The sequence below is a fragment of the Cervus canadensis genome, chromosome 6 (genome assembly GCF_019320065.1).
Source record: "Cervus canadensis isolate Bull #8, Minnesota chromosome 6, ASM1932006v1, whole genome shotgun sequence".
Taxonomy (NCBI): Eukaryota; Metazoa; Chordata; class Mammalia; order Artiodactyla; family Cervidae; genus Cervus; species Cervus canadensis.
In genome coordinates this window covers 81,731,707-81,758,291 of record NC_057391.1, presented here as the reverse complement: position 1 = coordinate 81,758,291, position 26,585 = coordinate 81,731,707, and the positions used below count along the sequence as shown (strand labels likewise).

Here is a 26,585-nt window from a genome sequence, read left to right as displayed (position 1 = left end):
TGCCTAATGCACAGCAAATGAATAGAGGGTTTAGTTTTAAAGAAAATAAACTCAGTATTTCTGAAGACTAACTAAAAATGAAATGGTGGGAACTCAGAGTCCTGAGTCTCTACGAACATTCATAAAAAAATAATCTAAAAGAAGGGAAAAAAGTATTAGCTGAACTGGTATCAAAATCTCTGGAAATTGGTCCCAAAAAATTAGGTAAAAGAAAGGGACCAGACTATAATTTATTACTAAAAAGTAAGCAGGCAGAGGAATAAGGTAATGTGAAATAGTGCCCAAATTTCCAAGATTTGTGGCTTCATTGTACCCCATTCCCCAGTACTGAATTTAAAGTTCTAAAATACAGTTGTTTTCCAGAGTGGAAGCCACCCGGCCAAGCAGCCTAGGTCCACGATGTCACAAAAAGGAGGAACAGACTCAGGGCTGTGCCTTCAACCTCCCCCGCACCTTTAACATCGAGGAACAGACAAATCCCCAGGTGGTGTGTGTGAAAAAGCCAGAGATGGATAAAAATAATTCAATGACAAATGCTGGAAAAACATACAAAGGGGCAGAAGCCAGACATTCGTGGGATTCCCTGACAGCTCGATCCACAAGGAAGGGCTGGACTGGAAAAAAACAGAGCGTCAGGCTCCTGCCAAGCTGTCTGAGGCCCTGTTCTTCCTAAATCATTCCAAGCAGCAGCCAAAACTTTACAGTAACCCTTCCAGGTCTCCCAAAGAAAGATGCACTCCTCACCTAGAAAGTGCTCCTCCCTGACGTAGTCCAGTGCCGTGCAAGGCTGGCAGTAATGAGGAGGTGCCTCTCAACATCAATTCTCAGCTCTGAATAACTCCCCGAGTGCCCAGAAAAATGGATAATTAAAAGGTGGCTTGAAAAATCCTAGCCATTTCATTGGCTAAAGAAAAGCTTCATACCCAGGTATCAACATCTAGGGGTTTCCCTGGTGGCTCAGTGGTAAAGAATCTGCCTGCAACAGGAGACCCAGGTTCAATCCCTGGGTCAGAAAGATCCTCTCCTCTGGAGAAGGGAATGGCCACCCACACCAGTATTCTTGCCTGGAGAATTCCACGGACAGAGGAGTCTGGTGGGCTGCAGTCCATGAAGTCAGAAAAGATTAGGATATGACTGAGCTACTTAAATAACAACAACATCATCAGTATATAGAAGTCAAATACAACCCCTTTAAGAAAAAAAGAGGTTGCAAACACTCGGTACCTGCATCGTGGATTGTATCGTTCTCAATCAGCCTTGTTCAGAGGCACACCTCAGGTTTCTAAACATGTGACTGCATTTGGCCCTGACTACATTCTCTTCTGGAGATTGGCCTGCAATTAATCTCACTTATTACCTCTGAAAAGTAACAACAGAGGAATGGCTGGCCAAGTCCAACTCCGAGTGTCTAGGGAACTGCAAGCTCCATGGCCAGGCCTCAGACTGTCTGGGCAAGGCGTGGGCTCTCTGCCTTCCTCTCCCACAACAAAGCTCCAAGAGGGACTCCAGACAGACCAGAGGAACCGAGGGATTTGAGGAGCTGGGCTGAGCTCACACTGACCCAATGGGAGACGACAGCCCTGGGCTATACTTGGGATGGTTTCAAAACAGCGGGGGAAGAACAAGGTTGTCTGGTGAAAACTTGTGTGATCCATAAAATTGAGAACAATAGCAACACCACAGGGAAATGAAAAATAACACTATTTGCAGAGCTCTTGTGAGTCACTAGTTTTCATTCCTGTGGCTACCAAGTCATTGAATCCTCCAATATGCAGATGAAAAGTACAGCCAGCAGTGGATCTCTTTACGTCTTTTCACTGTTTACAGGGCAGCCCCTGGTCGAGTGAATTATGAGAGTTTATCAGCACTGGAATCCACCGATGCTTTTGTGGATGGACACGTAAGAGCACCTTTTATTTACTTAGCACCCACTTCCAGGGAGATCAAAGTGGTTTAAGGACAACCTAAAAGCTCTCAAAAACAGGCCAGTTTATGTGTAAGTATGCTTATCCAATAAAAAGATTAAATGAATAGTTTAGGGTCACTTAGTGTCAAAACCAGTAATAAAACACAACTCTAAGCTACTAAGCTTTTATTCATTAAACTTAGTCACCCTTACTACTAAGGAAGGAACAATAAGAAATTAAATAAATATTCACAAAACAGTGACTTACCAGGTAAATAAAGAAACTGAGGCCTGGAACAGAGCAGAATGCTTGAGGGAGGTCTGGCTGGGGCCCACGTCATTGCCAGTTCTGGAAGGACCTCATGAGAATTCACTTAGGGCTGCTTCTGAGTGGCTATCTCTGGGAATTCCCCACGGAATTAGACGTCACAAGCTGAGCGTCCAGGCTATCCTGGCAACCAGAGGTAGTTTGGGGGTAGGGGAAGATTTTCTAGGGCTACCCTGCTAGAATGGGGCCTAGAAACTGACCTCGAACTTGAAGAAGAGGTGAAGACAGGGATATTATGGTACAACTAACCCCCAAAGGGAAAGACCAGGGAACTCTGCAGGGGTTATTTCTGGTGCCAGCGGTTGTGACACTGACTGTATCGTGTGCCATTTCTACCACAGCCCACGAGCGCAGCCTCGCTGGGAGCAGGCCACTCACAGCGCTGTGCCCTAGGTCCTCCTCTGACCTGGACGGATCCCTCCATTGTTCTGTGTCTCAGCATTAGCAGGTGTCACCAAGAGAAGGCTCTAAACCCAGCCATAATTGTTTATTCCAAATATAAACTATAAAAAATGCAAAAACTCAGGACTTTCTTTGGTGGTCCAGTGAGTAAGAATCTGTGCTCCCACTGCAAGGGGCATGGAATTCCCAATCCTTGGTTGAGGATCTGATCCCGCGTGCTGTGTCTGACCAAAATGTACAGTCTTGACATTGTTTATCACATGGAAAACAACTGCAGTCCTGGATAAAGACAATATATCCAAGACTGTGGAGAAAATGTTTTCCATAGAAACAAGGTTCAGACTGTAAAATGAAAATGGAATATTTGGAAATATTTTATATGGAAAATAAAGCTCTGTGGCATAAACAGAATTTCTTTTTTACGACTTATGTTTTAGGAATGTGATTACTCTGTAACTGTAAATCACCAAAGGAGAGACTTCTTCTGTGAAGAGAAGCATGTGGGAGGATGGCCTATCTTCAAAAGTCCTGCCTCGTGGTCTTCAACACTTCCTAATTCTGAACCAAGATGCTTCTTTTCACCCTTGACCACAATGATCACTGGTATGAAAGACACTATACCAGAGCATGATGTAATGTGCTTATGTTTATCTTGCTTCCTGGGCAGAGGCTCTGCTTCCCAAATTAGTTCCTTAAGTCATCATTCTAATGGCAACAGACACCTGGACAACAATTAGGTATTTCCTCCATGCCTGAGCCTTCCGGTCACTGCTCCTCAGGGCAGGGGAGCATCCAGAGAGGTGGCTGGCTGGCAGGGGCTGATGTGCTGGCCTGGGGGTGGGGACCCGGTGGGACACTTGAAGGAGAGCCTCTTTATTTGGAGGGAACAACATCTCTCAGCTGGTTGGAATACTTTGTCGTAACAGTCACATTACCCTCTAGGTCATCTGACTCAGGGACAGATACAATTAAACCCATATTTAATAGCCATTAGAGCCAAGATGGACTGCGAATCTGTTTCTTTTTTTTTTATACAGGAGGACTTAAAATACAGACGGAGACTAGATTTCAATAGAGTGGTTTCTTTTTTAAAGTAGAAGTTGCTGACTTTATGGCCAGAATTTATTTGCATTTTATCCTCCCCCATTTTGCTCAACTACATAGAGGGAATTTCCTTCCCACTTTCCAAATGAACATTGTCCAGAGAGTCTGAGTTTAATTAGACAAGCTACATAAAAATACATAAAACTCTTTTTCAAAAGAAAAAGAGTCCAAAATTATTGAAACACAGCGTAGTAGAAGGTATAAAAAAGAATTAGGAGACAAGGAGAAAATATCATAAGTCAATACATGAAAATGTTGACTATGAGCAAGGATTAAACACAGTATATGCCACTGGGATCCCTGCGATCCAAGCAGCTAGACTGCCTCCATGCTCGGCCCTCATTGGGGCAGAGCTGCCAGAGGCTAGAAAACAATCCCAATAGCACCATATCTCCTGCACCCATGGGCACTGGCTTCCCTATGCACCTGGTCCTGCCGGGGTCCATGCGACCCAAGCAGCTGCGCCACCTCCAGGCCTGATCCTCACTGGGGCAGACTCAAGGCCTCCAGGGCAGCCTCAGAAGCAAACTCCTGTGGATGACCCACATGCAGAGGTGAGGATAAAACCACAATTAAGCTCCAGGGATGGAGTGACTAAGGAAGAGGATCAAAAAACTTTCTAAAAGCTGTATAAACTGTAAATTAAACCCACGAGAACAACTAGGTAAACTCTCTGTCTATGGAATATATAAAAGGGTAATGAGTACTCCTACAAAAGAAAATTCTCTAGCTCTGGCAGCTCTGGACATTGGAGGCAAGCACACGTAGGATTAGGGCCAGATTAGAATCTGACCTGTCCCCACAGCAGGTCCGGAGGCCAGCCCTCCTGAGTACTGAAGGGCCTCCTAAGAATGCGAAGGTGGGGTGTGGCTCAAGCAGTGAGGTGGGGTCGGGGGTGAGGATGCTGACAGCTGAGACCTGAGAAAAATAGTTATTATTATTCTTATATTTTTATTCCATCTATAGTGGGTTCTGAATATTCTTTTATTTCTGTTTCTGTGGTTATTATTATCTCTTTTTTAACACATTTTTTATTTCTTTTATATATTTCTACTTCTATAACTGAACTTCTATTTTAGCTTTTTGTGTTTTTTTGTTGTTGTTGCTGTTTTTCTTGTTGAAGTTTTACTTTAATATGTATGTATCTTTTTTATATATTTTGACTTAACTTTGCTTTTCTATTTGTTTTTCTTTTTTCACCATGTTTGTTTCTTTTGTTTTCTTTGCTTTATTCCTCAGTTGACACTCTGCTTTGGTCTTGTCTTCTGCTTATTGTTTTAGTTAGTTTTGTTTTTAATTGGTTGATATTATTTTTGGTTTCCTTTGTTTGCCAGGTCACTCTCTTGAACTTTATTTTCTTTGGTATATTTTGGTTTCATGTGTGTGTGGTATGTGTTGTGTGTATATGTTCCTTTGTTTTTGTTTTTATTTGTCTAACTTTGCTTTTACCATTTGTCTGGGGTTCATTTTTAGTCTCTTGGGTTTTTGTTTGTTTTAATCCTTTTATTACAGTATTCTTGCCTGGAGAATCCCAGGGACAGAGCAGCCTGGTGGGTTGCCGTCTATGGGGTCGCACAGAGTCGGACAGGACTGAAGTGACTTAGCAGCAGCAGCAGCACTGGCATAACAAACAGCTTGTAAGATCTTGGTTGCCTGACCAGAAGTAAGGCCTGAGCCTCTGGAGTGGGAGTGTTGAGTACAGGACACTAGAGAACTCCTGACCCCAGGGAGTATTCATCAGTGAGAACTCCCACAGACGCCTCCACCTATATCAAGACTCAGCAACACCCGATTGCCTGCAGCACCCAGCATAGGATACCTTACCCAACAACAAGCAAAACAAAAACACAACCCAATCATCAGCAGACAGGCTTCCCACAGACACCCCAAAATACACCAGCTCACATGGTCCTGCCCATCAGAGGGAAAAAACTCACTTCCTCCCACCAGAATGCAGGCACAAGTCCCTTCAAACATGAAGCCTACTCAAGACACTGGACCAACCTCACCCATGAGACGAAAAGCAAGAGGAACTATGACCCTATACCCTAAGGAAAGTAGACCTCAAACACAGTATTTTACACAAAAAGAAAAGACAGAGAAATATTGTGCAGATGAAGGAACAAGACCAAATAAACAAAGAGGAAATAGGCAAACTACTTGAAAAAGAATTCAGAATAATGACAGTAAAGATGATCCAGGGCTTTCCTGATATCTCAGTTGGTAAAGAATCCGCCTGCAAAGCAGGAGACCTCGGTTCGATTCCTGGGAAGAAGATCTGCTAGAGAAGAGATAGGCTACCCACTCCAGTATCCTTGGGCTTCCTGGTGGCTAAGAAGGTAAAGGATCCACCTGCAATGTGGGAGACCTGGGTTTGATCCCTGGTTGGGAAGATCCCCTGGAGAAGGGAAAGGCTACCCACTCTAGTATTCTGGTCTGGAGAAACTCCATAGACTGTACAGTCCATGGGATCAAAAAGAGTTGGACACAACTGAGAGACTTTCACTTTTACTTTTCAAAGATGATCCAAAATTTTGAAAACAGAATGGAGAAAAGGCCAAGAATCATTTAACACATTTCACAAGGAACTAAAAGAAATAAAAAATAAGTAACAGTAATAAACAACACAATTAGTGAAATTAAAAATACTCTAGAAGGAATCAATAGCAGAATAATTGAGGCAGAACAGATAAGTGAGCTGGAAGGTATAATGGTAGGAATCATTGCTTAAGAGAAGAATAAAGAAAAAAAAGAACGAAAAGAACTGATAGTCTCAGAGACTCCTGGGACAATACTAAATGTACCAACATTTGAATTATACGGAGAAGAACAGAAAAAGGAAGGGTCTGACATTTTTGAAGAGATTATATTTGAAAACTTCCCTAACGTGGGAAAGGAAATAATGAAGTCCAAGAAATGCAGAGAGTGCCATACAGGATAAACCCAAGAAGAAACATGCCAAAACACATATTTATCAAACTAACAAAAATTAAACAAAAAGGGAAAGCAGCAAGGGAAAGACAACAAGTAACATATAAGAGAAATTCCATAAGGTTAACAGTTGATCTTTCAGCAGAAACTCTGTAGGCCAGAAAGGAATGGCAAGATATATTTAAAGTAATGAAACGGAAAAATCTACAACTAAGATTACTAAGTACGGATCTCATTCAAAATTGATGGAGAAATCAAAAGATTTATAGACAAGCAAAAGTTTAGAGAATTTAGCACCACCAAAAAAGCTTTACAATAAATGCTAATGGAAATTCTATAGGCAGGAAACACAAGAGAAGGAAAAGGCTTACAAAAACAAACCCAAAACAATTAAGAAAATACCAATAGGAACATATATATCAATAGTTATTTTAAATATAAATGAATCAAACGTTCCAACCAGAAGACACAGAGTTGCTGAATGGATACAAAAACAAGACCCACATACATGCTGCCTACCGGGGACCCACCTCGGACCGAGGACACATACAGACTGAAAAATCAGAGGACAGAGAAAGATATTGCATGCAAATGGAAATAAAAAGAGCCAGAGTAGCAATTCTCATATCAGACAAAACAGACTTTAAAATAAAGAATATTACAAGAGATAAAGAAAGACATTACATAACGATCAAGGGATCAAGGAAACGTAACAATTGTAAATATTTATTCACCCAACAAAGGAGCACCTCAATACATAAGGCAAACACTGTTAGCAGACATTAAAGGGGAAATCGACAGTAACACAATAATAGTAGGGGACTTTAACACTCCACTTATACTAATAGACAAATCATCAAGACAGAAAATTAATACGGAAACACAAGCCTTAAATGATACTTTAGACAAAATGTACCTAACTGACATCTTCAGTACATTCCATCCAGGTGCAGAAGACATTTTCTTCTCAAGTGCACAAGGAACAAACATTCTCCAGGATAGATCATATATTGTGTCACAAATCAAGCCTTGATAAACTTAAGAAAATTGAAATTGTATCAAGCACCTTTCTGACCACAACACAATGAGACTAGATATAAATTACAGGAAAAAAAACTGTGAAAAACACAAATACATGAAGGTTAAACAATACACTTCTAAATAACCGATAGGTTACTAAAGAAATAAAAAAAGACCTAGAAACACATGACAACAAAAGCATGCTGTCCCAAAACCTATGGGATGCAACAAAAGCAGTTCTAAGAGGGAAGTTTATAGTAATAGAATCTTACCTTAAGAAACAAGATATCTAAGAGATAACCTAACCTTACACCTAAAGCAATTGGAAAAAGATGAACCCCCCCCCAAAAAAACCAAACAAACAAACCCCAAAGTTGGTAGAAGGAAAGAAATCATAAACATCAGAGCAGAAATAAATGAAAAAAAAAAAAAAGGAAACAACTCAAAGATCAATAAAACTAAAAGCTGGTTCTTTGAGAAGATAAACAGAATTGTCAAAACATTAGCCAGACTCATCAAGAAAAAAAGGGAGGAGACTCAAATCAACAAAATTATAAGTGATAAAAGAAGAGGTGACAACAGGCAATGTAGAAATACAAAGGATCAGAAGAGACTCCTACAAGCAGCGGGCTGGATGAAGAATGAGTTGGAATCAAGATTGCCAGGAGAAATATCAACAACCTCAGATATGCAGATGACACGACCCTTATGGCAGAAAGCAAAGAAGAACTAAAGAGTCTCTTGATGAAAGTGAAAGAGGAGAGTGAAAAAGCTGGCTTAAAACTCAACATTCAAAAAACTAAGATCATGGCATCTGGTCCCATCACTTCATGGCAAATAGGTGGGGAAACAATGGAAACAGTGACAGACATTATTTTTGGGGGCTCCAAAATCACTGCAGATAGTGACTGCAGCTGTGAAATTAAAAGATGCTTGGCTCCTTGGAAGGAAAGTTATGACCAACCTAGACAGCATATTAAAAAGCAGAGACATTACTTTACCAACAAAGGCCCGTCTAGTCAAAGCTATGGTTTTTCCAGTAGTCATGTATGGATGTGAGAGTTGGACTATAAAGAAAGCTGAGTGCTGAAGAAGTGATGTTTTTGAACTGTGGTGTTGGAGAAGACTCTTGAGAGTCCCTTGGACTGCAAGGAGATCCAACCAGTCCATCCTAAAGGAAATCAGTCCTGAATATTCATTGGAAGGACTGATGCTGAAGCTGAAACTCCAATACTTTGGCCACCTGATGCAAAGAACCAACTCATTGGAAAAGACCCTGATGCTGGGAAAGATTGAAGATGGGAGGAGAAGGGCGTGACAGAGGAAGAGGATGAGATGTTCGGATGGTATCACCGATGCAATGGACATGAGTTTGAGTAGGCTCCGGGAGTTGGTGACAGACAGGGAAGCCTGGCGTGCTGCAGTCCATGGGGTCGCAAAGAGTTGGACATGACTGAGCAACTGAACTGAACTGATATGCCAATAAAACAGACAACCTGGAAGAAATGGACAAATTCTTGGAAAAGTTCAACCTTCCAAGGCTGAACCAGGAAAAAATAGAAATTACGAACAGATCAATCAGAAGCACTGAAATCAAAACTGTGATCAAAAATCTCCCAAAAAACAAAAGTCCAGGGCCAGATGGCTTCACAGGTGAATTCTGTCAAATGGTTGCATGCTCAGTTAATTCAGTTGTGTCCAACTTTTTGCAACCCTATGGACCTGTAGCCCACCAGGCTCCTCTGTCAATGGTGATTCTCCAGGCAAGAACACTGGAGTGGGTTGCCATTCCCTTCTCCAGGTGATCTTCCCAACCCAGGGATCGAACTGGCATCTCTTATGTTTCCTGCATTGGCAGACAGGTTCTTTACCACAAGCGCCACCTGGGAAGCTAATTAAACATTTAGAGAACAGCTAATGTCTAACCTTCTCAAACTCTTCCAGAAAACTGCACAGTGAGGAACACTCATTCTATGAGGCCACGATCACCCTGATACCAAAATCTGAGAAGGCCACATCACAAAAAAAGAAAACTATAGACCAGTATCACTGATGAACATAGATGCAAAAATCCTACAAAATTCTAGCAAAGAGAATCCAACAACACATTAAAAGGATCATACACTATGATCAAGAGGGGTTTACCCCAAAGATGCAAAGATTCTTCAATATATGCAAATCATATATTTGAATATATTGATCACCATATTAACCAACTGAAAGATAAAAATCATATGATAATCTCAACAGATGCAGAAAAAGTTCTGAACAAAAGTCAACACACATTTATGATAAAAACTCTTCAAAGAAGGAACCTACCTCAACATAATAAAGGCCATGTATGGCAAATCCACAGCAAACATTATCCTCAATGGTAAAAAAACTGAAAGCACATCCTCCAAGAACAGAAACAAGACAAGGGTGCCCACTCTCACCACTATTATTCAACATAGTTTTCAAAGTCCTAGCCATGGCAATCACTGAAGAAAAGGAAACAAAATGAATCCAGATTGGGAAAAAAGACGTAAAATTCTCATTGTTTGCAGATAACATGATACTTACACATAGAAAGATACTAAAGATCCTATCAGAAAATTACTAGAGTTAATTAATGAATTTAGTAAAGTAGCAGGATATAAAATCAACACAGAGAAATCCTTTGTATTCCTATACACTAACAACAAAGAATCAGAAAGAGAAATTAAGGACTCAATCCCATTCACCATTGCAACCAAAAGAGTACAATACCTAGAAATAAACCTACCCAAAGAGACAAAGGACCTACATACAGAAAACTATAAGATACTCATGAAAGAAATCAAAGACAACACAAACAGATGAAGAGATATAGCATGTTCTTGGATTCGAAGAATCAAAATTATGAAAATGACTCTACTACCCAAGCAATCTACAGATTCAATGCAATTCCTATCAAATTGCCAATGGCATTTTTCACAGAACTAGAACAAAATATTTCACAATTTGTAAGACCCTGAATAGTCAAAGCAATCTTAAGAAAAATGCAGGTAGAGAAATCAACCTTCATGACTTCAGGCTATACTACAAAGTTATAGTCATCAAGGCAGTATGGTACTGGCACAAAAACAGATATACAGATTAATGGAACAAGATAGAAAGCCCAGAGATAAAGCCACGCACCCACGGGCACCCTATTTTTGACAAAGGAGGCAAGAATATGCAATGGAAAAAGGACAGTCTCTTCAATAAGTGGTATTGGCAAAACTGGACAGTAATGTATAAAAGAATGAATATAGAACATTTCCTACCACCACACACAAAAATAAACTCAAAATGGATTAAAGACCTAAATGTAAGACCAGAAACCATAAAACTTAGATGAACACATAGGCAGAATACTCTTTGACATACACTGCAAGAGTAATGGAAATAAAAACAAATGGGACCTAGTTGAACTTAAAAGCTTTTGCAAAGGAAGCCAAAAACAAGGTGAAAAGACAACCTTCAGAATGGGAGAAAATAACTGCAAATGAAGCAACTGACAAAGGATTAGTCTCCAAAATATACAAGCAGCTCAATATCAGAAAAACAACCTAATCAGAAAAATGGACAGAAGACCTAAACAGCCATTTCTCCAAAGAAGACTCACAGATAGCTAATACACACATGAAAAAATGCTCAACACTGCTCATTATTAGAGAAATGCAAATCAAAACTACAAGGTATCACCTCACACTGGTCAGAATGGCCACCATCATCAAAATATCTACAAACATAAAAGTGCTGGAGAGGATGTGGAGAAAAGGGAACCCTCCCTCTTGCACAGTTGGTGGAAATGAAAATTGGTACAGCCCCTATGGAGGACAGTACAGAGACTTCTTGAAAAAAAAACCAGGAATAAAACTACCATACGACCGAGCAATCCCACCACTGGTCATATACCCTGAGCGTGTGTGCTCAGTCACATCCAACTCTGTGACCCCACAGACTGTATCCCACCAGGCTCCTCTGTCCATGGAACTTTCCAGGCAAGAATACGCAAGTGGGTTGCCACTTTCTGCTCCAGGGACCTTTTCAACCCAGGGATCAAACCCATGTCTTCTGTGTCTCCTACACTGGCAGGTGGATTCTTTACCACTAGCACCACCTAGGAAGCCCATATACTCTGAGAAAACCATAATTCAAAAAGACACATATGCCCCCCAAAGTTCACTGCACCACTATTTACAATAGCTAGGACATGGAAGTAACCAAGATCTCCACTGACAGATAAATTGATAAAGAAGTTGTGGTACATATACAAGTGGAATATCACTCATCTATAAAAAGGAATGAATCTGAGTCAGTTCTAGTGAGGTGGACAAACCTAGAGCCTGTTATACAGAGTGAAGAAAGAGAAAAACACGTATCATATATTAATGCATATATGGAATTTAGAAAAATGGAACAGATGAAGCTATTTGCAGGGCAGGAATAAAGATGCAGACATAGAGAACAGACTTGCAGACACAGCGGGGGGAAGGGAGGATGGCATGAATTGAGAGAGTAACACCGACACAGACATCACCATATGTGATACACACAGCTGGTGAGAAGCTGCTGTAAACCCAGCGCTCTGTGACCACCTAGAGGGGTCGGGGGTGGGAGGGAGGCTCAAGAGGGAGGGGACATATGTATGCTTGTGGCTGATTCATGTGTGTGGTTGTATAGGCAGAAACCAATGTGACACTGTAAAGCAATTACCCTCCAATTATAAAAAAAAAAAAAGCAGTAAAAAGTCTTGCTCTTTCAGCCTGGAAGTAAACTGGCTAAACTGTATCAGAAATTTCCTTTTCATTCGATTTGGCCAAAAACTGTCTTACAGGTAAAACGAGGCCCTGTATCCAAGCATCAGAGGATTAGGACACGTGGAGGGAGGCATCCGTCTTCCTGGTGTCTGTGCAGGCAACTCAAAGTGGGAATGACTTGTGCAGGACAGGCCGCCTCTGTGTGACCCACATGCTGGCTCCATGCCCCTTACATACCTGCTTCCAGGAGGGGTGGAGCGGCTCTCAGCAGCTTGGGGGTCTGACTGTACTGACCACGTTGGGCCACTGGGGCTGATGACAGGCCGAAGTGTGGGGGGAGTTGAAGCACTGCTTCTGCTTATGACGCTGCTTGCCAAATTCAGGTTTGTTACCTAGAAATGAAGTGAGGGAAATAAACTGACTTTACAGAGTTTTAGAAAAGCATCATTAAAAACATACTGGGGAAATCATGTAGAGTCCAGGCGATGCTGACCCATCTGGGCTAAAACAGTGGTTGTGACAAAGGCGGGCATTAAAGAGTGACTTCGGGCACATCCAAGAGCAGAGCTGAGGGTAGCGAGCGTCAGTGTATGTTAACAAGCACTTATCCCGCTCCTACTACGTGCAAAGCGCCATACGGTGCCAGGCGCAGGAGAACACAAAGATTGATAACAAAGAGCGCAAGTATTTACTGAGTCTTTACTCTGTGCCAGGCAAGCTTCTAAGAATTAGGCAGACTGCTTAGCCTTTCTGACCCCTGTGTCCTCATATCAAAGTTCTAAATGCTCAATACATTTTAGTTATAAATAATAATTAGATAACTCACTGATTTAGAAAAAAGTTGCACAGGCAATAGAAAAATGGGCACCAACTTCAATAAATGATTTACAAAAATCAAATATAATTAGCCAATTAAACAAAACTACTCAGTTCTATTGTCAAAGAAATGTAAATTACAAGATAACACTTTTCTGTGTTACACTGACACATACTAATACAAAATATAGTACCAAAAACAAATATATATAGTATCTAACAATGCCAAAGGGTGATATTAGATGTGTACTTACACTATTTATGAAACTATTCATTGGTAGACTCTTTCTACAAGTAAACTTGCCAACATATTATTAAAAGTATCGAAATTTTTGTACTTTGATGCTACAGTCTAAGTTATAGGAACTATGCAAAAAAAAATTGCAGATCATTAATGAGGTGAGTATTATAATAGCAGTTACTATTTAGCAGAACTTAAAATGTGCCAAGTTCTGAGTAAACAAGTATATTACATGCATCTCATTCATAATTCTATTGGCAAGTACTACTATAATCCCCACTTTACAAAGAAGGAAACAGGAATAAATGGCAGAACTACAATCTGACCATTGTCTGAAACTCCAAATTCCCTGTTCTTACTCACTACACTATACTGTGAATAGAAACTGAAAACAAGCATTCTTTTTAATGTTGAAAAAGGAAAGATTTAAATGGCTAACAGTATTTAAATAAATATGTTAAATAAATTTTGCTCTAAACAGATAAGGAAATGTTATGTATCCACCAGAATTTTTTGCAGAATACTTAATGATTTAGGAACATGCCAATGTCTTGAATTGAAAAAAAAAGAAATCACAATATGAAACTGTACAGAGAGCAGATCCAAATTTCCTTAAATGCACACATACGCAGATACACATTCCTAAAAGGGATGTATTACTTTTATAATCCAAAAGAAAAAAAAATGTACATTATATGAAAAATACAGGTGTGAGCTGATAAGCTTAAAACGTGGATGGGGAGAGTGGAATCAGAAAAGGAGGATTCAAGATACATTTCAAATAAGATGCACAGGAGATGCTGAAAGAGGGGGGGGTGGTGAACTCAAGGCTGAAGGCAGGGTGCTGAGTGGGAGATACAGGGAAGAGTGACATGAGGAGATTTAAATTCCAAGAAAAGTGTCCCAAAAGTGTAACAATTTTGATACAAATAGAATAATTCTGGATTTTTTTTAAATCTGAAAGAAAGTAAGTCATTTTTAGCAGTCTAGTGCTTCATTCCTAGTTACAGAATTCAGTAAGTGACAACCGCCCAGGACTGTGTCTTCACACCAAAGACTCAAATATTTTTGACCCCTTTCTGCTGCCACCAGCGGAGAAGAAGGACCACATTGACAAAAGGGGGAAGACAGTGCAGCAGACGACAGCAGTGCCCTCTGGCCCCTCTGAGGAGCCCTGACCCTCTTCCTGCACCCTACCTAGAAGCAACAAAGATGCTCAGACAATCGGACTCCCTGTGGGGCTCAGCTCACCCTTGCCCCAACACTAAGCCCCCCGGCCCTAAAGATTAAGCTTTTCAAATTAGACATGAGCTTACAGCTTATAAAGACGTTACCAAGTGGAAAGGTCTTTCTGATAACTAACAACTTCTCCAATTACTGTCTTAGTTGGTGGTGCCAAAAACCTAATAAAAAAGGCTTATTAATAATTTATAGTGGGACAGCAATAAAATAAAATGTACATACTTTACCATGGTTAGTATAAACTTTCTGGCTTGGACATGAGTGAGTGGGAAGGAGAAGAGATATTAGACTTGGTGCATTTTCTCTCTTTTGGCCAGACTGCCTTTAACTGAAACATGATTGTCTTCATCATCGGCTTCCCTGGTGGCTCAGCCAGTAAAGAATCTGTCTGCAACGCAGGAAACTGCCTGGATCGGGAAGATCCATGGAAAAGAAAATGGCAACCCCTTCCAGTATTCTTGCCTGGGAAATTCCAAGGATAGAGGAGGCTGGGGGGCTACAGTCCATGGGGTCAAAAGAGTCAGACACAACGTGGTGACTGAACCATCATTTTCATCATAATTGCTGACATTTACTGAATGTTCACCATGTGCCACGGGCTTAGCTCAGCAGCACTCAGCCTTTTGGGCACCGGGGACCAGTTTTATGGAAGACAGTTTTTCCCTGGACTAGGGGGAGGGGGGATGGGTTTTGGGGGTGATTCAAATGCATTACATTTACTGTGCACTTTATTTCTATTTTGTGGCAATTTCAGGATATCCGGCCTTGACTTTAGGCTTAGGATCCATGCCTATGAGAATCTGATGCTGTTGATCTGAAAGAAGGCCGAGCTCAGGTAGTAAGGCAAGCCATGGGAAGCGGCTATACACACAGATGAAACTTGACCCTTGGCTCACCTCCTGCTGAGCAGCCCAGGTCCTAACGGCCATGGACTGCTACAGGTCTGTGGCCCAGGAGTTGGGGGCCCACAACTTAGATGCCCTTGCATTATCTTGATGTGCACAATTTCACTTAACCCTGAGCAAGCCTTTCAAGAAGTTTCTATTGTTACTCCCATTTTACAGAAGAGGCAACTGAAGTCTTAAGAGGTAAATAATTAGATAAAAGTAACAAATTGACTAGATGGCAGGGCCAAGACGAAAACAGAGAAAGTCCTCTAATGCATGTGGTATACTTTATTCTAATCCTATGGCTTAACATTTGAGTCCTTGCAGAAGTGCCAGGTACTTATAAGTGAGGTTTTTATCTCCCTCCATTACTCACAGAGGTAGATCCTGTGATACTCTCTTTTCTCTTTTTTGTTTTTGGTCACTCCACATGGTTTTCTGGGATTTTAGTTCCTATACCAGGCATTGAACTCAGCCCCTTGGTAGTGGGAGAGGGGAGTCCTAACCACTGAACTGTCAGGAAATTCCCCCAGTACTCCCTTCTCAGATAGGGAGAAACTAAGGGTCAGAGAAGCTATGGTAAGTCATTGGTTCAAGGTCACATAACAGTTGCAGAACTGGTACTCTTGTTTTAAAAAACATTTTCTAGTTTTGAAACTAATAGGGAAACAGTTGTCCTCAATTACTAGAAGTTTTTGAAAATATAATCGGATACAGACCTCACATTCTGAAAATAGTGATTATACAGGAATTGATTATACCTAACTATGGTGTTGGAGAAGACTCTTGAGAGTCCCTTGGACTGCAAGGAGATCCAACCAGTCAATCCTGAAGGAGATAAGTCTTGGGTGTTCATTGGAAGGACTGATGCTGAAGCTGAAACTCCAATACTTTGGCCACCTCATGCGAAGAGTTGACTCGTTGGAAAAGACCCTGATGCTGGGAGGGATTGGGGGCAGGAGGAGAAGGGGACAACAGAGGATGAGATGGCTGGATGGCATCACCGACTCGATGGGCATGAGTTTGAGTAAACTCCGGGAGTTGGTGATGGACAGGGAGGCCTGGCGTGCTGCGGTTCATGGGGTTGCAGAGTCGACACGACTGAGCGACTGAACTGAACTGAAGTATTCCAGCTTTTTCTCCTTTTCCTTAAATTTTATTTCCCACTTGTCACCCTTCACCACAGCATATTAGAGAAACAGAGTAATAAAAAACCCAAAACAAAACCATCCTCAATCAGTTTTGTTCTTGGCAGATACAGTAAGAGATGGTACGAACATAAAACTAATTTTGGACTCAGAGTGAATTTTGTTTTTTCATGTAACATCCACTCTGCATATTTCATGGATAAACCAAGAATTGGTAGCCATTATTATTTCCTTCTACATAAAAGGAAAGCATCCTTAATTTATTTTGAGAAAGATATCAAAAAAAGACCACTGCTTAAATGTAAGATTATGTAAGGAATAAGAAAAGTCTTGCAAGGTCTCATCTTTCTATGCAAAGGATTCCCGCTAAAGAAAGAAAAAAAAAAAAAGGCATCTGTCTCTATTAAATAATAACAACTTGCCCCTCTAAATATTCAAGTCTTACTTCTGTGATTTTTGTCTAGAAGACACTCAGTATCCAGGCCATAATTACCTCCATACCATCCAGCTCTGTCTTCCCAGGACATACATTGCTAATGAGTAATAAAATAATTTAGGGCTCACTTAGCTATGGCCTCAGAGTCTTCTTTACACAGTCCTCCGGGCAGCTGTCTCCAATTAATCAGAACTGACAGGGGAGACAACTATTTTCGATCCTTGTTCTAGAACAGTACCATCCAATAGAACATACTGTGATGGAGATGTTCTATAAACTGCACAGTTCAGTACAGTAGTCACTGGCCACAGATGACTACTGTGCATTTGAAACATGACCACTGTGACTGAGGAACTGGACTGTAAACTGTATTTAACTTAAATTTTAAAAGCCACATGAAGGCCATGGCCATCTTATCGGACAGCACAGCTCTAGAGCCTTGACCAGATCTGGCTGAATCCAATGAGTACAGATTTATGTCTGCCTAAATTCAGTCTAAGCAAATTATCTCCAGATTAAATGAGTTTCGAATATCTCTAGTTCTTTCTTTTAGCTTCTCAGTTTTTTCTAGAATAGGCAGAAGAAGTCATTGAACTAAAACAGACCCACGCATCACTTCTGGTGGCCCTAGCTACACCTTGTCTTGACTAGGGATAGGGCTGACCAAAGGGCAGGGCAGGTCTTAAGAAACTCTATAAGCCAATTAGAGTTCACACCTGGCAGTTTCTTCCTTAAAGGGACAGAGTGACGATGAATATTCCTGTCACAGGCTCCCTTTGCTTCCCTGTCCATCTGCATTTCTCCAGATAACATAACAAAACCAGCTTTGATAAAATGAAGAGAAAGTGGAAAATGGCATTTAATTATACCTGATTTGCAACAAATGGTTAACATGTCACTACTAAAGAATTTTTTTTTTTTTAATGACAAGGCTCACAGCACATAAAGACACAGCACCAGTCACAAAACAGAGGCTCATCATTTTAGTGAGGAGGATCAGGCTATTAATATTAAGGTAGAGGCGGTCCAGCAACCCACTCCAGTATGCTTGCCTGGAGAATCATATGGACAGAGGAGCCTGGCAGGCTATAGTCCATGGGGTCGGCACAGAGTCAGACACAGCTGAAGCGACTCTGCACAGCACAGTCACCATTGGGCCAGTTAGCTTCTCTGGGCTGATGATCAGAGACTATGCTACTAAATCTAGGCTGGTCAACTCATGAATTTATGCCACCAGTCGCAAAGGGGTCTGGAAGACAGGATAGTTAAAGATCATGTCTTACTGATAAAGGCTATCAACATCTCTATGTTGCTTATAAGAACTTCACAAGTCTATGTTTGGATCTCTAAAGTGTTTGCCATAGTTAATTTTTAAGCAAATACGAAATCTTTCAGGTTCCTTTACAATAATAGTAATAACAACAAAGTTGGATTAGCACTAATGATGGCTAACTTTAATCAGTACTTTGTTTTTGCCAGGCATTGTTCTAGACAATTAACTCAATCTTCAAGACGCATCTGTTAGGTACAATTATTGCCCTCATTTATAGATGGGGAAACTGAGATTAGGAGGTAAAATAATTTGCTCAAGAACAAATAATTGTTATCTATAAGCCCCTAGTTTCAATTCCTGTTTTGCCTGATACAAAATCTCCAGATCTTGTAGTTTTAACCACTGAGTTATTTCACTGCCTTATAACTTTCAACCTGAACTTATTATTCTGTCTGTGGACTGGCATTTGCATTATCCAGGAGTTTGTTAAAAATGCAGATTCAGCTCAATCTCAGCCCCAGTGAACAGAAATCTGTATTTGACAAGAGCCACAGGTAATTCACGTGCATCTTTAAGCTTGAGAAGCACTTGCTACAGGGCATGGTAGGAAAGGAAAAAACAGGAAAGAGGGACCTTTCAAAGCTAGTCCTCCGTAAAAGCTCAGGGGATTGTCCAAAAACCAGCAGAAATGCCCTAATGGAGTGAGGAACAACACACAAAACAACCAAAGGGAAGGAGTAGAGAAAACAATTCTATCCAGAACTTTGAGGCTCTACTATTTCTCATTGTCATTTGGATGTTCAAACATTAACATGCATAATGTTAAGTATGCCAAGGATGCAAAAGTGGATGAAACAGTTTGGAACAAGCTTCACGGAACTTCAAATCTAGATTATCATGCTGCCATGAAAAATGGTGGTCATTAAAAATAAATTGACAACGGCTTCCCTGGTGGGAATGATAAAGAATCCGCCTGCCAATGCATGAGACATGGGTTTGATCCCTGATCTGAGAAGATTCCACGTGCCTCGGAGCAACTAAGCCCGTGCTGAGCCTGTGCTCTAGAGCCCGGGAGCCGCAACTACTGAGCCCAAGTGCCTCAACTACTGAAGCCTGCATGCCCTAGAACCCATGCTCCACAAAAAGAGAAGCCACTGCAATGAGAAGCCCACATGCTCCAACTCAAGAGTAGCCCCAAGATGCCACAACCAGAGAAAAGCCCAAACAAGTAAATAAAATTAAATATAAAAAATATGAAAGTGAAGTTGTTCAGTCATGTCCGACTCTTTGTGACCCCGTGGACCGTAGCTTACCAGGCTCCTCTGTCCATGGGATTTTCCAGGCAATAGTACTGGAGTGGGTTGCCATTTCCTTCTCCATGGGATCTTCCCAACCCAGGGATCGAACCCAGGTCTCCTGCATTGCAGGCAGACGCTTTACCGTCTGAGTTAAAATAAACCAAGATATTTGAGTCTCATAACAATCAGCTTGTTAAATATTCTTCCACCCCTGCCTTTCTCTAAGTGAAGGACGGCCTGTAGGAGAATCCAGTCTCGAGCCTGTGCGTGCGTGCCAAGTCCCCCTGAGCCTTAGGGCCCGCTGGCAAATGTTTCCCCCTTGCTCTCCTCCTGCCCCTCCTTTTCCTCTGCTCCCACTCTCTCGGAGCGGCTCCTGCAGAAGTTCCACTCCTGTTCCCTTCCTCATGTCCGTTGCCACGCTGACCTCAGGGTGTTTTTTCTTTCAGTACCAAAACTCTTGTTTATTTTAGAGCCAACCTTCCGAATAAGGCAGGTGAGCAAATATCTGAATGTGTGGGGTAGGGACACATTGCACGCATTCCATCTAGACAGGTGTTTAAATTACTGCGGGAATAAATACAGGTGATGGATTGAGAAAACGGGTAGCAGAAACAGAGGGAGGCCAATTTCCGGTGGCTGGCCCGCCCAAGTGTTACTGCGTGTTACTGCTGTTTGCTAAAAGGAGCGCTACTGCCAGTGCTGTAATTAAAATATGATGGTGTTGCCCTGATGGCTTCCCAGAATATACCTGCCACCCACTCAGACACATAACCTTTTGGTATCCAAAAAGGATCCAGGGCCAGGCCTAACTAGATCACTGTTGCTCTATAGGCATGCTTGAGAAATGCTATAGTCCTGAATGGTCAAAAGAAGTCCAAAACTCAAAGATTTAAGTCCATAAATATTTACTCTATTGCTGCAAAGCCTTGGGTAATGTCCTAAGAGTACGGGTGGCCATACTCTTAAAATGTGGCCTCTGCCCTTAAGCCATGAAGGAGTTGGTAATCGAGTGAGGAAAAACATCCAAATAGCAATATTAAAGGCCTCCAGGATATGGTAATTGCCATAATAAAGGCATTAAAGAAATTCAAAGAAGGCAGTTGAACTGCCTTCTAAATGATGAACTGTCTTCTAAAATGATAAGTAGGAGGACTGGTATGGGGCTGGTGGAATGGTGGTGGCTCCAAGGAGAAAAGATAAGGCAGGATTAAGAATGCAGAGACAGATAAGCAGGAAGAGTCTCTGAGAAACAGAAAGCACTCTAATTTGGCTAAAGCTTAGAGCAATGGAAGACGGAAGCCAATAGGAGAACACCTTGGGGAGGTTCCTGAATTCCACCCTCTTCATCTAGTAGACAGCAGTAGGATGGCTCGCAGATTCTGACAGAGTAGGGCTATGCCAGGACTGTGGGGAAGCAGGGAAGTCTGGCTGAGAGTCAGCACGGTCAGGCGAGACATAATAAGGATGGCATGCAGGACACGCTTTGCTGGTCTCTCCTCACCCACCCACCCACCCCCACGCCGCCCCAGGGCTGAAGAAGAGTACTGGGCCTTGGAACTGGAGAAGGGCATTTGTAGTATGATGATAAAAGCTCTCAAGTTCATGTGTTCACGTTTTCTTTTTTTCAATCAGCCCTCTTTTGGATTACATCCTCCCAAACAACTAGCAAGGCAAGTTGGCACTGCCCACCATTTAAGAAGGGAAGGTCCAAGCGTGGGCATCTTAGGCCAGCTTTGTTCTAGGACCTCATGGGAAAATGCACCTTTCCTTAGATTTTTCATTCCACGCCTCCCCTCAACAGGAAAATGGTTTGAGGATCAAGACACGGAGGTGGGCCAGGAGCAAGGTGCCCAGGAGGCAGACTAGATGGCTTCTGTCTAGGCCTGAGACCTGGAGGCAAAAGAAGACATTGGCTCATCTGGCCCATGTCACTAAAGCTAGGATTCCTACTCAGGAGACTGGAGCCAAAAATCTTGCAGTGATTAAGAGACGCTTTGGCCTGGGAGATCGTCTCTGGGAACCTTCCCTTGACTCTCAAGTTAGCTGCTATGGGATCTGGATTCCAGCCATAGTTCTCTTGCAGTCAATGTTTAATGACCAATAACTTCTAGATCTACCATGGAACAATAGAAATAAACAAACTGACATTTAAGGATAGTGAGGTTTTAGCAAACATTTGAAAAGACGAAACAGGTTAATGAAAAAAAAAAAAGAAGTTGCCAGTGTCTACTGCGATACTGAGTCCCCTGCCATATCAACATTAACTAGCATCTACTTCTGTGCACACATGTGCCGCCAGAGACGCTCAGAGGGCTCAAACAAACCTCGTGTGCACCTGGACCCAGAGACCTCACAGAGACTGCGACAGAACTGTGTTTGAGCATCTCCTGTGGAGGTATGGGTCAGCAGTGGACTGCTGCAGGGGCAGGGGCTCTGGGTGCAGTAGACCTGGGTATGGCATAAGCCCTCTTGGAGGAGGTCGCCATTAACCCCACCACAGAGCAGCCAGAACTTACACAGGACTGGGAAACATACTTTTAGAAAGAGAAAAGCTATGACCAACCTAGACAGCATATTAAAAAGCAGAGACATTACTTTGCCAACAAAGATCTGTCTAGTCAAAGCTACGGTTTTTCCAGTGGTCATGTACGGATGTGAGAGTTGGAGTACAAAGAAAGCTGAGTGCAGAAGAACTGATGCTTTTGAACCGTGGTGTTGGAGAAGACTCTTGAGAGTCCCTTGGACAGCAAAGAGATCCAACCAGTCCATCCCAAAGGAAATCAGTCCTGATATTCATTGGAAGGACAGATGTTGAAGCTGAAACTCCAATACTTTGGCCACCTGATGCGAAGAACCGACTCATTGGAAAAGACCCTGATGCTGGGAAAGATTGAAGATGGGAGGAGAAGAGGATGACAGAGGATGAGATGGTTGGATAGCATCACCGACTCAATGGACATGAGTTTGAGTAAGCTCCAAGGTTTGGTGATGGACAGGGAGGCCTGGTGTACTGCAGTCCATGGGGTCCCAAAGAGTCGGATATGACTGAACAACTGAACCGAACTGAACCACTGTGCATGCATGTGCCACCAATCCCTCAAGAACAAGACACTCTCCACTTACAGCAGGCCCCAGGGTTCTACATTTCTACAGATATGGCTTGTCTACAAATATAGTGGCAAAAACCCTTCTCTAACTGGGGCTTATGGATTTTCACAAGACTTTCACCTTTCTTAACACAGTTCCAAGGTGTCTCATTGCTGCTTGGGAAAACACAAGCAGCAAATACAGATACAGCTATGCCAGGAGAGGCAGGAATTATCTCCAACCTGGAAGCTGAAAAATCAGAGGCTATCTTGGGTTTCACCATTAGCCCTAGGAAGGTCCTTCACACCACATCAGTAGAGCTGGATCCTGAAATCTTGTTGCTAGTGCCTTGTGCTTTACTTTCCAACGTTAGATTTATTTTTCACAGAAGAATTCCCTCAGCTATAAAGGATCCTTGCCATTACAATGTTTCAAGAGCATAATGGTAGAGTTGAAGAGCTTCATGCCATGTTTTGCATTGTATTCTAATTATAGGTTTATTCACTTATCTTGCCCCACAAATTACATGCTCGCTTAGGACAAGGACTGCATCTTACTCCATTTTGTATCCCTGGAGTTTACCCAGCAGTCACAAAAGTATTTATATAAATGAAGTGGGTCTCATCTAGTCTCAAATAACCCTCACAAACACACCTCAGTCTCCAACTAGCAGCTAGTTTCACCAGTGAGTTAAAAAGTGATTCATGTCACTGGAAGGCTTGCAAGGAAATTAAAGGTTCCAAATTACCTCTTTTTAAAAATACCATAAGGGAAGGACTGCTTTGGAATAAGGGGAAATGAAATAATCAGTGACTAGAGTGAGAGATAAGTGTTGTTCTTGCTATTATCAACCTGCATGATTTTAGAGATGATTTCTGCCTGGTCTTGAAATTTTGGGCAAAGTTCTCAAATGGGTCGAATAATAGCTTAAACATAAAGATTTTATTCCTTGTCTATGAATATACTACATATGCTTTTGATGACACTAAAACAGCAAACAGCTAACACTCCAGTTGAGATTCACTTAGGCAAACTGAGATTCACTAAGGCTGTTTGCAAATTTCAAGTATCTTATTTATCAAAACGGAGATGGAAATTCAACATCAAAGACTTAGTAATAGCTTAACATGAGAACAAATCAGTGGCGGAGCATTCCCAGTGCAGCTTATAATCTTGGCATAGCTCAGTCTCCTCATTATAGCATGGTCCATAAAATCATAACTAAGTCTTCTAATGAGGTCTAGAGATGGGGTTCCACAAGATTATTTCATTAATCCAACAAATATTTATTGAACACTCTGTGGCATTCTTTTCAGAACTGAGGATAGAATAATCTTTTTTTTTTTTAAATTAAAAAAATTCTTGCCTTCATGGAGATTATGGCCTGGGGAGAGGGGGTGCTGTATCACTGAAATATACAAAGAATGCCTGAAGCTAATATAATCACAAATTTAGAGCAATCACTTTTGGCCAAATTACTGATATTAATGACCATATACTACCTAAAAGTTTTCAGAAGTTCTCAACTTGGAGACCATGGGTCCACCAGGCATCATGAACAAGTCAAGCTGGAGGGGGAGGAAATGTTTATGAACCCTCTGAAATTAATGTACATTTCTAAGTCTGAGTGCACATTTTTTCCAGGAGAAAAACTGTAGCTTGCATTCAGTTCTCCAAGGAATCTCTCACTCCAAAAAGGTTAAGACTCACTTCATATCACTGATACGAAGATCAATTTTTCTAAAGCTGTATTCACACTGTACTCCGAACTACACCAGTAGCATCTTGAGAACAACGTTCTCTGTGTCATTCATATACAAAGGCTCATCAGAATTTGATGGGATCAATTGAGTCTGTCATGCACTCTTCATTCCCCTGACCATGGAGCCCTGAATGATCTGGAATAGAAAAATATAGTGGTGAGTCCTATTTGACTTGTTTTACCATATATCGCTGGAACAAAAGGCAATCCTTGAATAAAAAAAAAGTCACTGGACCAAGATTTATTTCACTCAAGATAAAAGGAAAACGCAAAGTGCTGGATCTGTACTTAATTACATGATTTGCATCACTGGATAAATACTAGAGAATATATTCAATTAAGAAACAAGAAAAGAATCATCCTTAAACAGCTACTTTTAAACCATTCTTCCAAGGGCACTTCTGAACAGGTATTAAATCATTAGCCATGACCACAAACATGTTTTAGGGCATGACCTTCGTCTCCTGTTCCTAGATACTGATAAAATGAATCTCAGGAAACTTATATTCTAATCAGCAGGAGATAAGGGTTCCAGTGTTAATCTCACTTTTAAAGGGGTTAGGAAAAGCAAGGAATCTCTGCAGCTCTGCTGCATTAGCACTAAGTTCTCCTGTCATGTCCTCTCATAAACGCTGTCACTTACATAACATACATATATACATAGACACTTGGTGTTCCAAAATCTACAAAGAGTTCCAGATCAAGAATTGCCAAAGACATTCCTGGAAAACCTTACAAGATGGCCAAATCCGTTTCTTGTACTTCTAATTCATTATTCAGTCTTTGAGTCGATGGGGGATGCCACCACCATGATAAACAGATCTACTCTCACTGCATCTCCAGGGATTAAGGCGGCTGCTCAGTGATGAATCTGAATTCACTACCAAACAATCGGATGGCTTGGCTACAACTCTACAGCAGTGTTAAGCTCAGTCACTACAGTCTAAGGAGAGGTGAGAGTCCTGTGTGAAATGAGAAGAGGCAGAAAAGCACCGAGGGAAAGAGTAGGAAGTCAGATTTGGGTTTGAGTCCTGGTGCAGTCACTTGCCATTTGTGTGACCTCAGCAGAGTGACCTATGCTTTCAGCTATTTTCTTCATCTGTTAAAAAAAGTCTCTACTTCATAAGGTTAAAGAGATAATGCATATAAAGAACTTACCACAGTATCCAGTACAAAGCAGACATTCAACTAATGTCACCTACTTTATTATGAAGGGCAGGTGTGGTGTTGTTGATGAAAAAAAAAAAAATGGAAGAGGAATAGTTTTTTAAAACGAATGTAAAAACCAACATAACACAGAAGAGAAATTCTTTTCCATTTAGCAAGCATGTAATAAGTGCATACCAAGTGCTGGATGATGGGTTAGAAAGAACACCATCACATAGTTTATAACTCAATAGAAAAGAAGAAATGCAAAACTATAACATATTTTGTCATAGGGAATGACTAATGAAGGGCTACGGACATGGACAATGGAAAGATGACGTCTGGCTGGGGTGGCAGGGGCTTATTCATTCATTTATTTTAAAAATATGTATCAAATCCACGCTATATACCCAGGTTGGGAAAACTGGTGAAAAAATGGACATGGTCACTTTCCACCCTTAATCAAGTACCTTATAGTACAGTAGAATTAGCACATTTACTGAGTACTACCCATGAGTTAGGTTCTGAGGCAGCAAAGGATACGGCCTCCAAAGAGCTCACTGTTCATTAAAGGAGAGAACTACCTGGACAAACACAAATAACTGTATGGCGAATGAAACGGCATGCCTATGAGAGAAGCGGCACTTACACTGAGCCTGGACAAATGTATACAGTTACACACGGTGTTGTTCAGTCACTAAGTCGTGTCCACCTCTTTGTGACCCCATGGACTGCAGCAGGCCAGACTTCCCTATCTCCTGGAGTTTGCTCAAATTCATGTCCATTGAGTCA

General features: G+C 41.5%; 1 protein-coding gene across 1 annotated transcript in view; it reads right to left on the bottom strand.

The window, feature by feature from the left end:
• The window catches only part of TTLL5 (tubulin tyrosine ligase like 5), a 306,157-nt gene that overhangs the window by 139,376 nt on the left and 140,196 nt on the right, over nucleotides 1-26,585 (bottom strand). Inside the window, exon 29 of the mRNA XM_043473030.1 lies at nucleotides 12,695-12,849. Coding sequence (XP_043328965.1) covers nucleotides 12,695-12,849 — 155 coding nt within the window. The remainder of the gene's footprint in view (nucleotides 1-12,694; nucleotides 12,850-26,585) is intronic.